This window comes from Tachypleus tridentatus, chromosome 2 (genome assembly GCF_004210375.1).
Source record: "Tachypleus tridentatus isolate NWPU-2018 chromosome 2, ASM421037v1, whole genome shotgun sequence".
NCBI lineage: Eukaryota > Metazoa > Arthropoda > Merostomata > Xiphosura > Limulidae > Tachypleus > Tachypleus tridentatus.
Genome location: NC_134826.1, coordinates 148,404,462 through 148,418,971, shown reverse-complemented (window position 1 = coordinate 148,418,971; position 14,510 = coordinate 148,404,462). Strand labels below are relative to the sequence as shown.

General features: G+C 35.6%; 1 protein-coding gene across 7 annotated transcripts in view; it reads left to right on the top strand.

Moving 5' to 3' along the window:
* Window positions 1-14,510, top strand: part of LOC143245338 (epidermal growth factor-like protein 7) — a 100,882-nt gene that overhangs the window by 33,875 nt on the left and 52,497 nt on the right. For all 7 annotated transcript variants that reach the window (XR_013025577.1, XM_076491578.1, XM_076491577.1 and 4 more), the window contains exon 2: window positions 2,725-2,994. Coding sequence is in view for 6 of the 7 variants with exons in the window: in XM_076491578.1 (XP_076347693.1) it covers window positions 2,780-2,994 (215 nt within the window). In the remaining variant the exon portion in view is untranslated. The remainder of the gene's footprint in view (window positions 1-2,724; window positions 2,995-14,510) is intronic.

The following is a 14,510-nucleotide window of genomic DNA, read 5'->3' as shown; positions in this document are numbered from 1 at the left end:
TGCATGATATTATGTTTATATAAAGATAAGCAATTACCAGTTTTGAAAGGTATGTTCTGTCTGTGTTTATGATTCGTGGTTATGAACTTTGATTGCATTTTTATATATGTAACTATGCTAAATCGATACAAGAACGATCGCTTCCCAGTGGCACAACGGTATGTCTGCGGACTTACAGTGCTAAAAACCGGGTTTCGATACCCGTGGTGGACAAAGCAGTGAGAGCCCTTTAATTAGCTTTGTGTTCAGTTACAAACAACAAGAATGACCAACAAACGTCCTTCCAGCTACACTACTCTCTTTAGACATCTCTCCTTACTCGCCACCTGGTGGGTAATAACATTATCGATTGTTTTATAAAATATTGTAATTGTGATCGTATTTCGTATTACTAAATTACGTCACTACTTAATTTGCATGTTAAAATTAAGCAGTATTAACTTCTGAGTGTAATAAATGTAAACTGAAAATAATTAATTTTATGGTTTAAAACTAAAACAAACCCACACACTAGTGGGTTCGAATCCCCGTCACACTAAACATGCTCGAACTTTAATGCGTTGGGGCATTATAAATTGACAGACAAGCCCACTATTCTTTGGTAAAAGAGTAGGCCGAGAGTTGGCGGTGGGTGGGATGATTAGCTGCCTTCCCTCTAGTATTACGCTGCTAAATTAAGGACAGCTAGTGCAGATAGTCGTCCCCCGTTAGTACAGCGATAAGTCTAAGGATTTACAACGCTGAAATGAGGGGTTTGATTCTCCTCAGTGAACTCAACGGATAGCCCGATGTGGTTTTGCCATAAGAAAACACACGCAGATAGTCCTCGTGTAGCATTGCGCGAAAATAAAAAACAACAACAAAAACAATCCTCTTTATCAAAAGTTTGAAGTGGAAGCAATTTCCTGTATTTTAATTAAGAACTTTCCCGAGCTGACTTTGTAATTAACGCAGAGCAAAGTTAGTTATTATGTGTAAATTTAGACAACAACTACTTACTGTAATAATTTAATAAACCGCTTAACAAAACTGCTTCAGAGTAAACAGTCCAGGTGTGAGACGAAACTCCAATTTGACACCAGTGAGTTTGAAGTCAGCCAACTGGTGATAGCGTTAAAAGTTGCCTTTTATAACTTCTTGTAACCGTGAACTGAATTAGAAATATTAGTAATAAATAAATATTTTATGTCAATAAATAAACCTTTACTCTAACATAGTAAATAAACCTGTAGTCTAACGTAGTAAATAAACCTTTATTCTAATAGTAAATAAACTTGTACTCTAATATAGTAAATAAACCTTTACTCTAACATAGTAAATAAACCTTTGCTCTAACATAGTAAATAAACCTTTACTCTAACATAGTAAATAAACCTGTAGTCTAACGTAGTAAATAAACCTTTACTCTAATAGTAAATAAACTTGTACTCTAATATAGTAAATACACCTTTACTCTAACATAGTAAATAAACCTTTACTTTAATATAGTAAATAAACCTTTACTCTAACATAGGAAATAAACCTTTACTCTAACATAGTAAATAAACCTGTAGTCTAACGTAGTAAATAAACCTTTACTCTAATAGTAAATAAACTTGTACTCTAATATAGTAAATACACCTTTACTCTAACATAGTAAATAAACCTTTACTTTAATATAGTAAATAAACCTTTACTCTAACATAGGAAATAAACCTTTACTCTAACATAGGAAATAAACCTTTACTCTAACATGGTAAATAAACCTTTAGTCTAACATAGTAAATAAACCTTTACTCTAACATGGTAAGTAAACCTTTACTCTAACATAGGAAATAAACCTTTACTCTAACATAGTAAATAAACCTTTACTCTAACATAGTAAATAAACCTTTACTCTAATATAGTAAATAAACCTGTACTCTAACATAGTAAATAAACCTTTACTCTAACATGGTAAATAAACCTTTACTCTAACATAGTAAATAAACCTTTTCTCTAACATAGTAAATAAACCTTTTCTTTAACGTAGTAAATAAACTTCTCCTCTAACATAGTAAATAAACCTTTACTCTAACATGGTAAATAAACCTTTAGTCTAACATAGTAAATAAACCTTTACTCTAACATAGGAAATAAACCTTTACTCTAACATAGGAAATAAACCTTTACTCTAACATGGTAAATAAACCTTTAGTCTAACATAGTAAATAAACCTTTACTCTAACATGGTAAATAAACCTTTACTCTAACATAGGAAATAAACCTTTACTCTAACATAGGAAATAAACCTTTACTCTGACATAGAAATAAACCTTTACTCTGACATGGTAAATAAACCTTTACTCTAACATGGTAAATAAACCTTTACTCTAACATAGTAAATAAACCTTTTCTCTAACATAGTAAATAAACCTTTACTCTAACATGGTAAATAAACCTTTACTCTAACATAGTAAATAAACCTTTACTCTAACATAGGAAATAAACCTTTACTCTAACATAGGAAATAAACCTTTACTCTGACATAGGAAATAAACCTTTACTCTGACATGGTAAATAAACCTTTACTCTAACATGGTAAATAAACCTTTACTCTAACATAGTAAATAAACCTTTTCTCTAACATAGTAAATAAACCTTTACTCTAACATGGTAAATAAACCTTTACTCTAACATAGTAAATAAACCTTTACTCTAACATGGATTCTCAGAGAACTTTTCTTCGTTTTCTTGTGTTTTTAGATTGTTTGTAATCCGTGGAAAGAACTAAGTTGGGTTTCTCTCAGTTCGACATATCATGCAGAAAACCAAAAGCATTTTACAGCCTTGGAAGTGGTGTGAGAAGGCTTTGATGGTCCTGGCTGTGTCGTTTGTGTTGGTGATGGTAATGCCTCTACAGTCCAATGCTCGGGCTAACAGTTTGGTTTCTTATAGAGAAGCGTTAGAAAAAACACGTGAGGCCCAACAGACCCTGGCTGCTCATCATTCAAGACCCCACAGACATCGTCTCGGGTAGGTTAACATTCGACGAGTGTTTCAAGTCACCCCCGCTGTTTAGACGACTACGTTCGGGAAGCTGTGAACTTCGGAGTGCAGATCCAGCTGATCGTACGGAAGACAGCGTACACATACAAATAACGCTCCAAAGCTGTTGTCTTTATCATAATAGAACCGCTGTGTATGTTGTCTTTATCATGATAGAACCACTGTGTATGTTGTCTTTATCATGATAGAACCACTGTGTATGTTGTCTTCTGCTCGATCAGGGTGGTTTTCGCACCAAATTTCACACTGTTTTTTCCGCACAGTCACATGAACAGTGAAAGTGACTTTAGAAATACCTGATGTTTCGAAAGTAATCTCGTGTGAAAATTATTTTGAACGGTTACTGTACGAAATACCTAACACCTAGTTCAAAGAAATACCTAACACCTAGTTCAAAGAAATACCTAACACCTAGTTTAAAGAAATACCTAAAGTTTAGTTCAAAGAAATACTTAGCACCTAGTTCAAAGAAATACCTAACACCTAGTTCAAAGAAATAACTAATACCTAGTTCAAAGAAATACCTAACACTTAATTCAAAGAAATACCTAACACCTAGTTCAAAGAAATACCTAACATCTAGTTCAAAGAAATACGTAACACCTAGTTTAAAGAAATACCTAACATCTAGTTCAAAGAAATACCTAACACCTAGTTCAAAGAAATACCTAACATCTAGTTCAAAAAAATACCTAACACCTAGTTCAAAGAAATACTTAACACTTAATTCAAAGAAATGACTAACACCTAGTTCAAAGAAATACCCAACACCTAGTTCAAAGAAATACCTAACATGTAGTTCAAAGAAATACCTTACACCTAGTTTAAAGAAATACCTAATATCTAGTTCAAAGAAGTACCTAACACCTAGTTTAAAGAAATACCTAACACCTAGTTTAAAGAAATACCTAACATCTAGTTCAAAGAATACCTAACATCTAGTTCAAAGAAATACCTAACATCTAGTTCAAAGAAATACCTTACACCTAGTTTAAAGAAATACCTAACATCTAGTTCAAAGAAGTACCTAACATCTAGGTTATTGCTTATGCCTAAAGTAAATGGAAAAGACCTATTTTTCTCTTCAAACTTTGCTTTTGTGATCTGGGAGCGCATAACGAAAACATGATGGGAGACAATATTTGGGGTCTGATACGTGAAAGTGATTTACATTACAGTCGCAAATCTCGAAAAACTACTCACTTCTAAACATTTTTGTATAACTTTAGTATAAATGCATGTAAATCTTGATTCATATGTTGTTTTATACAGATCTTATGTAAATGAAAATGTACAAATTTGCCCGTTTTTACATAGAAAATATGTTAATTTCTAAATTTCGTTATTCAGGTCACAAAAGCAAAGTTTAAAGGGAATAATGGCCATTTTCTGTACTTTTACAACATAAGCAATTAAGAAACAACACATACTATCTAGGAACAAAATCTGTGTTACATAGTGGTATTTGTTCAAGTGTGAGGCCTCGTATCGTTCGGTCGTTAACCAAATCTCATTTTCGTTTCTGTCTGGTTTATTCTTTGTTCATTTGTTTCTACCTGAATCATGCTAGAATATTTACAATGTTACCATATTTCATACTTCATTATGCAGACTTTTGGGCTTGAAATGGCCTCGTGGTTAAAGCGCTCGACTCACACAACTGAGGGATACGGGTTCGCACCCCTGTGACCGAACGTGCTCGTCCTTTCAGCCAAGGGGTTATTATAGTGTGACGGTGGGTGGTGTCGATTAGCTGCCTTCCATCTAGTCTCACACTAGTAACTTTAGGGACGACTAGAACAGATAGACTTCATGTAGGTATTCACGAAATTCAAACCAATCAATCGAGACATTTAGGCTTCACAATAAATAATCTCAAAATTAAGCAGTTTATTTATTCATAAAATCATTCACAAACTTTGTGTTGAATTGGTAAGTTTAATCATTATCCTAGTCAAATAATGTTTATATTTTGGTTTCACTAAATCATCTTAAAATTATCGATGAACTATTTCTCGTACATGGTTCTATAGTCACGTTGTATTAGATTCCATTTGGATTTTATGGCCATCATATCTGTGTAGACAGTATCAAACACTGACCATCATATCTGTGTAGACAGTATAAGACACTGACCATCATATCTGTGCAGACAGTATGAGACACTGATCATCATATCTGTAGACAGTATGAGACACTGACCATCATATCTGTAGACAGTATGAGACACTGATCATCATATCTGTAGACAGTATGAGACACTGATCATAATATCTGTAGACAGTATGAGACACTGACCATCATATCTCTGTAGACAGTATGAGACACTGACCATCATATCTGTAGACAGTATGAGACACTGACCATCATATCTGTAGACAGTATGAGACACTGATCATCAAATCTGTAGACAATATGAGACACAGATCATCATATCTCTGTAGACAGTATGAGACACTGACCATCATATCTGTAGACAGTATGAGACACTGACCATCATATCTGTGTAGACAGTATGAGACACTGATCATCATATCTGTAGACAGTATGAGACACTGATCATAATATCTGTAGACAGTATGAGACACTGACCATCATATCTCTGTAGACAGTATGAGACACTGACCATCATACCTGTAGACAGTATGAGACACTGATCATCAAATCTGTAGACAGTATGAGACACTGACCATCATATCTCTGTAGCCAGTATGATACTCTGACCATCATATCTGTAGACAGTATGAGACACTGATCATCATATCTCTGTAGACAGTATGAGACACTGATCATCATTCTGTAGGCAGTATGAGACACTGATCATCATATCTCTGTAGGCAGTATGATACTCTGACCATCATATCTGTAGACAGTATGAGACACTGATCATCATTCTGTAGGCAGTATGAGACACTAATCATCATATCTCTGTAGACAGTATGAGACACTGATCATCATATCTCTGTAGACAGTATGAGACACTGATCATCAAATCTGTAGACAGTATGAGACACTGATCATCATTCTGTAGGCAGTATGAGACACTGATCATCATATCTCTGTAGACAGTATGAGACACTGACCATCATATCTCTTGACAGTATGAGACACTAATCATCATATCTCTGTAGACAGTATGAGACACTAATCATCATATCTCTGTAGACAGTATGAGACACTGACCATCATATCTGTGTAGACAGTATGCAACACTGAATATCATAACTGTGTAGACAGTATGAGACACTGACCATCATATCTGTGTAGACAGTATGAGACACTGATCATCATATCCGTGTAGACAGTATGAGACACTGACCATCATATCTGTGTAGACAGTATGAGACACTGACCATCATATCTGTGTAGACAGTATGAGACACTGACCATCATATCTGTGTAGACAGTATGCAACACTGAATATCATAACTGTGTAGACAGTATGAGACACTAACCATCATATTTCTGTAGACAGTATGAGACACTGACCATCATATCTCTGTAGACAGTATGATACTCTGACCATCATATCTCTGTAGACAGTGTAAGACACTGACCATCATATCTCTGTAGACAGTATGACACTCTGACCATCATATCTCTGTATACAGTATGAGACACTGACCATCATATCTGTATAGACAGAATGAGACACTGACCATCATATCTGTGTGGACAGTATGAGACACTGACCATTATATCTCTGTAGACAGTATGAAACTCTGACCATCGTATCTGTAGACAGTATGATACTCTGATCATCATATCTGTAGATAGTATGAGACACTGACCATCATATCTGTAGGCAGTGTGAGACGCTGATCATCATATCTGTAGACAGTATGAGACACTGACCATCATATCTGTAGACAGTATGAGACACTGACCATCATATCTCTGTAGTCAGTATGAGAACTGACCATCATATCTGTGTAGACAGTATCAGACACTGACCATCATATCTCTGTAGACAGTATGATACTCTGACCATCATATCTGTAGACAGTATGAGACATTGATCAACATATCTGTAGACAGTATGAGACACTGACCATCATATCTGTAGGCAGTGTGAGACACTGACCATCATATCTGTAGGCAGTATGAGACACTGTCCATCATATCTCTGTAGACAGTATGAGACACTGACCATCATATCTCTGTAAACAGTATGAGACACTGACCATCATATCTCTGTAGACAGTATGAGACACTGGCCATCATATCTGTAGGCAGTGTGAGACACTGATCATCATATCTGTAGACAGTATGAGACACTGACCATCATATCTCTGTAAACAGTATGAGACACTGACCATCATATCTCTGTAGACAGTATGAGACACTGGCCATCATATCTGTAGGCAGTGTGAGACACTGATCATCATATCTGTAGACAGTATGAGACACTGTCCATCATATCTCTGTAGACAGTATGAGACACTGACCATCATATCTCTGTAAACAGTATGAGACACTGACCATCATATCTCTGTAGACAGTATGAGACACTGGCCATCATATCTGTAGGCAGTGTGAGACACTGATCATCATATCTGTAGACAGTATGAGACACTGTCCATCATATCTCTGTAGACAGTATGAGACACTGACCATCATATCTCTGTAAACAGTATGAGACACTGACCATCATATCTCTGTAGACAGTATGAGACACTGGCCATCATATTTGTGTGGACAGTATGAGACACTGACCATTATATCTCTGTAGACAGTATGAGACACTGACCGTCATATCTGTGTAGACAGTATGAGACACTGATCATCATATCTGTAGACAGTATGATACCCTGACCATCATATCTCTGTAGACAGTATGAGACACTGACCGTCATATCTCTGTAGACAGTATGATACCCTGAGCATCATATCTCTGTAGACAGTATGATACCCTGAGCATCATATCTCTGTAGACAGTATGAGACACTGACCATCATATCTCTGTAGACAGTATGATACCCTGACCATCATATCTCTGTAGACAGTATGAGACACTGACCATCATATCTCTGTAGACAGTATGATACCCTGACCATCATATCTCTGTAGACAGTATGAGACACTGACCATCATATCTCTGTAGACAGTATGAGACACTGACCATCATATCTCTGTAGACAGTATGATACCCTGACCATCATATCTCTGTAGACAGTATGAGACACTGACCATCATATCTCTGTAGACAGTATGATACCCTGAGCATCATATCTCTGTAGACAGTATGAGACACCTTTTTACTGTCTTCCATAATACTTTCTTTTTCGCTCTTTCTCGTTTTTAAATTCCGCTTCTTATTTCCACATTTTGTAAATTCTAATGAACGTTAAAAATGTTGAGAAATAAGTGGAAGAGATAACAATTCAGTGTTTAGAAATAAAGAAATCAACTTTATTCTATGTGTGCCGTAGCTTTCCACCTTATCTGAATAAGTTATGTGTAGCACCAGCGAAGCCACCATTAAAAACCTCAGGTAAATCATGAAATATCTTATACTAAGAGTTTGACCATATATGTATATAAGACATGCGCTGGACTTACTGCCCGAAACATCAACGATAATCAATCATCATGAAAAAGGGTTAAAATTAGGGATCGCCTGGGAATTTCACAAAAATTCTGATATAACATATGGGCAGAAACTATCTTTAAAAGCAGTCTTGTTCTAGAAAGGAAACTCAAGACCTTCCATCAGTTCACCCCTTCCTTCTTCATATTATTACTATTAGTGTTTCACAAGCCTACAGAAACAACTTGATATGAATATTTTTATTCAAGCCTAATAAGTTCCTCTACAGGTCATAGAACTATTTTTATGTTGATTCTTGAAAGACGAGGAGAGATTTTATCAGTTTTTCATCGCTACTGGTCAAGTTTCTCTTTAACTTCATCCAAGCACGGAAGTCCGCAGCATAAACGATTAGATATACTGCACCAAAATCTATGCACAGCTGTTAAACAAACTCCTGCGAAGGTTGTAGGGTATTTTAAGGTTGATACTTAAATGTCGAGGTTTATGCCCTCTAAAATTTTTCAACTTATTCTTCCCTTCCAATATAAACTTTTGAAAGTTATCCAAGCTTCGCAGAAATGTTGAAGAATTTTGAACACCGTTATCGTTATATTAGTCAGAAATGCTTCGTTTTATTAAAGTAAACAACGTGTGTATTTATAACAATATCTCTCGCCTTATTATTATCGATTATAGTTTTACAAGTCGCTACAGAAAAGAACGACGACAATTATTTTAGTGAATACAGTGTTGAGCATGTCTTGGGGTACTTTTAAAGTTAATTCACGTGACTCTGCTTTTTCGTCCTAAAGAATTTCACGAAGTCCTTCACTTTCTGCTATGTAAAACAAATCTGGTGTTTTCCTAACGAGCATTGACTGGAAATAATTTGTGCAATTTATAGCGCATTAATTGGAAAATGTCACGTTGAGGATTCATCATTTCTCGAGCTCACTGTTGTACTTCGCCTCCACGTGCTGTCCCTCAGTGGAACAGCAATGAGTCTTCGAATTTACAACGCTAAAATTACGGGTTCAATTACTCTCGGTAGACAAAGCAAATAACCAGATGTATCTTTGCTACAAGAATAACATATACAAACACACTCTACGTGGTGTTCTGTGAGTTTTCTAACAGTAGACGATTACCAGTATAGATTTCTCTAACCTTGTGAGTGGTGGTTTATTGTAGTAATATTGTTACTTCTTTTCGCGTGTTTACACGAACCTTCAGGCACAAAACCTTCGAGCTCAGTAAATAATGGTTGTGTAGGGATAAAAGTTAATTCATCAGGAAATTGTTGAAAAACATTTAATATTCAACTGAATGCATTTCTACATATGTAGCTTATTCTCCATAAATGAACATAAAAACTTAAGAAACAAGATAATTAAAAATTTTAAATTTACAATGGGAATATGGAACGTCAAATAAGTACAGAAAGAAGTTGATTCAAATTACAAAGATTCTATTTTCAAACCTACAACTGAGGACTCTAAAAATAAACAAACTGAGTTGTAAATAGTGTCTTACATTATTTTGTCAATTTACACTATTTCCAGCCTATTATGTTTACTTTTTAGAGTCCCTACTTGTAGGTTTGAAAATATAATCTTTACATTTTAAATAGTTCTGTACTTTTTAAACGATCCCTATTCCCCTTTCTAAACTAACAATTTTTGATTATTTTGTTTTACGTAAAAAAACAAGTAATTTAATTCAATATTTTAGTTTCATATTTTTACACTAGATGTTGTTAAAAGGATGAAAGCATAAATATATTCATTATAATACAATATGAGTCTCAGTGATAGCAAACCCTATAGAATCAAGTCGGTAATTTAAGAGTTAACAGTCTTTGTAACTGTCATAAAACTCATGATTCACACTTAAGATGGGTAAAAATAAATAACTTATATTCTAGTGACAGTTATAAAATACATATTGGGGAATAGTGGTAAGTTTTAGTTCACAATAGAAGTATTTAGTCGTAACTTTATGTGAAAGCATATCTGAGGCCCGGTATAGCCAGGTAGCTGGGACACTCGACTCTTAATCTGAGGGTCGCTGTTTCGAATCTCCGTCACACCAAACATGCTCGCCCTTTCAGCCGTAGGGGCGTTATAATGTGACGGTGAGTCCCACTATTCGTTGGTAAAAGAGTAGCCCAAGTATTGGCGGTGGGTGGTGTTGACTAGCTGCCTTCCCTCTAGTCTTACACTGATAAATTAGGGACGGCTAGCGCAGATAGCCCTTGAGTAGCTTTGCACGAAATTCAAAACAAACCAAACGAAGCATATCTAATTAATAATCATCCACATGCATTGGTTTCTTTTTCAGAATCATGTTTATTACAAAAATGTCGTTATGCTATATTATATCACTTGTAGAATACTACAGAGAGAAATAACTGTAATTAGATGCTCATTTCTTCAGAGAATGTTTTTGGTTATAACTTGGTGAGAATGTATATTTTATGTGTTTATATATACGTCTGATACGGAATAAATTTTTCCAGATTTTTATATTAATTTGAGCTGTACTTAACTTTTACTGCAATCTTTGAAAATATGTTTTTTTTAAAATATAAAAATAAAACATTTGAGGTCCACTTTCTGTTGGTTGGGTTCACGTGAACATTGTTTGTGTGTTTGTTTTGTAACTGTGACAGTCGTTATAAAGTATTATTTTTCCAATGTTGATCTATCGAACAATGAATGATTGTATTTTTAGTGTTAATATACGGCACAAAGACCAAAGTAGAGGAACGTTTGTGTTTAACCAATATCAACACGAACTATTGTTTGTCAACAGTTTTCCCATCAGCGTTACGAGACTGTACAAGTTATTGGTTAGGATTTAGCTAAACATGATTGAATGTCTTTCATATACTGGATCGTATGTCACTTTCTGTAACATTCAGTATTTTCCCTGAATCTTAAACAAACAATCTAATCTCTTTGCTCTGATCTACGTAACCAGAACCCAACTCTGATAACAATCACCGCCTCATTACTTGGTAAAAGGAAACGTTGTCTAACGCACAAAACTAAACATTGCTTAGATTATAATTTTTCTGTTTTAATAATGTTTAACAGAAATGTGTAGAATTCTACTTTTATCTACTGTATATTAGAATATTAGTTGCATCTAGAAAAGTAAATAATTTTCAAAGGTTAATATTGGTAGTAAACAAAAAATCGAACGTTAGTAGAGGTCGCTGTTGATAGTTTCTCTACAGGAGCGAATTATACGGTTTGTAAGATCATAGTTAAAGTGTGACGATGACAAATACATAATTAAAATAATTTTATTTTTAATTATAGATTTAATGAGCTTTTGACTTGATGACTAAATAAAAATACTCTTTGGTACGTAGTCATGCCACTATTACTACTGTTGAGATGAAACATGCTTGATACACATTTCTCAGCTGTGGTACGTAGTCATGCCACTATTACTACTGTTGAGTGTAACATGTTTGATACACATTACTCAGCTTTGGTACGTAGTCATGCCACTATTACTACTGTTGAGTGTAACATGCTTGATACACATTACTCAGCTATGGTACATAGTCATGCCACTATTACTACTGTTGAGATGAAACATGCTTGATACACATTACTCAGCTATGGTACGTAGTCATGCCACTATTACTACTGTTGAGTGTAACATGCTTGATACACATTACTCAGCTATGGTACGTAGTCATGCCACTATTACTACTGTTCAGTGTAACATGCTTTATACACATTACTCAGCTATGGTACGTAGTCATGCCACTATTACTACTGTTGAGTGTAACATGCATGATACACATTACTCAGCTATGGTACGTAGTCATGCCACTATTACTACTGTTGAGTGTAACATGCTTGATACACATTACTCAGCTATGGTACGTAGTCATGCCACTATTACTACTGTTGAGTGTAACATGCTTGATACACATTACTCAGCTATGGTACGTAGTCATGCCACTATTACTACTGTTCAGTGTAACATGCTTTATACACATTACTCAGCTATGGTACGTAGTCATGCCACTATTACTACTGTTGAGTGTAACATGCTTGATACACATTACTCAGCTATGGTACGTAGTCATGCCACTATTACTACTGTTGAGATGAAACATGCTTGATACACATTACTCAGCTATGGTACGTAGTCATGCCACTATTACTACTGTTGAGTGTAACATGCTTGATACACATTACTCAGCTATGGTACGTAGTCATGCCACTATTACTACTGTTGAGATGAAACATGCTTGATACACATTACTCAGCTATGGTACGTAGTCATGCCACTATTACTACTGTTGAGTGTAACATGCTTGATACACATTACTCAGCTATGGTACGTAGTCATGCCACTATTACTACTGTTGAGATGAAACATGCTTGATACACATTACTCAGCTATGGTACGTAGTCATGCCACTATTACTACTGTTGAGTGTAACATGCTTGATACACATTACTCAGCTATGGTACGTAGTCATGCCACTGTTACTACTGTTCAGTGTAACATGCTTTATACACATTACTCAGCTATGGTACGTAGTCATGCCACTATTACTACTGTTGAGATGAAACATGCTTGATACACATTACTCAGCTATGGTACGTAGTCATGCCACTATTACTACTGTTGAGTGTAACATGCTTGATACACATTACTCAGCTATGGTACGTAGTCATGCCACTGTTACTACTGTTCAGTGTAACATGCTTTATACACATTACTCAGCTATGGTACGTAGTCATGCCACTATTACTACTGTTGAGTGTAACATGCATGATACACATTACTCAGCTATGGTACGTAGTCATGCCACTATTACTACTGTTGAGTGTAACATGCTTGATACACATTACTCAGCTATGGTACGTAGTCATGCCACTATTACTACTGTTGAGTGTAACATGCTTGATACACATTACTCAGCTATGGTACGTAGTCATGCCACTATTACTACTGTTGAGATGAAACATGCTTGATACACATTACTCAGCTATGGTGCGTAGTCATGCCACTATTACTACTGTTGAGTGTAACATGCTTGATACACATTACTCAGCTTTGGTACGTAGTCATGCCACTATTACTACTGTTGAGTGTAACATGCTTGATACACATTACTCAGCTATGGTACGTAGTCATGCCACTATTACTACTGTTGAGATGAAACATGCTTGATACACATTACTCAGCTATGGTACGTAGTCATGCCACTATTACTACTGTTGAGTGTAACATGCTTGATACACATTACTCAGCTATGGTACGTAGTCATGCCACTATTACTACTGTTGAGATGAAACATGCTTGATACACATTACTCAGCTATGGTACGTAGTCATGCCACTATTACTACTGTTGAGTGTAACATGCTTGATACACATTACTCAGCTATGGTACGTAGTCATGCCACTATTACTACTGTTGAGATGAAACATGCTTGATACACATTACTCAGCTATGGTGCGTAGTCATGCCACTATTACTACTGTTGAGTGTAACATGCTTGATACACATTACTCAGCTATGGTACGTAGTCATGCCACTGTTACTACTGTTCAGTGTAACATGCTTTATACACATTACTCAGCTATGGTACGTAGTCATGCCACTATTACTACTGTTGAGATGAAACATGCTTGATACACATTACTCAGCTATGGTGCGTAGTCATGCCACTATTACTACTGTTGAGTGTAACATGCTTGATACACATTACTCAGCTATGGTACGTAGTCATGCCACTGTTACTACTGTTCAGTGTAACATGCTTTATACACATTACTCAGCTATGGTACGTAGTCATGCCACTATTACTACTGTTGAGTGTAACATGCATGATACACATTACTCAGCTATGGTACGTAGTCATGCCACTATTACTACTGTTGAGTGTAACATGCTTGATACACATTACTCA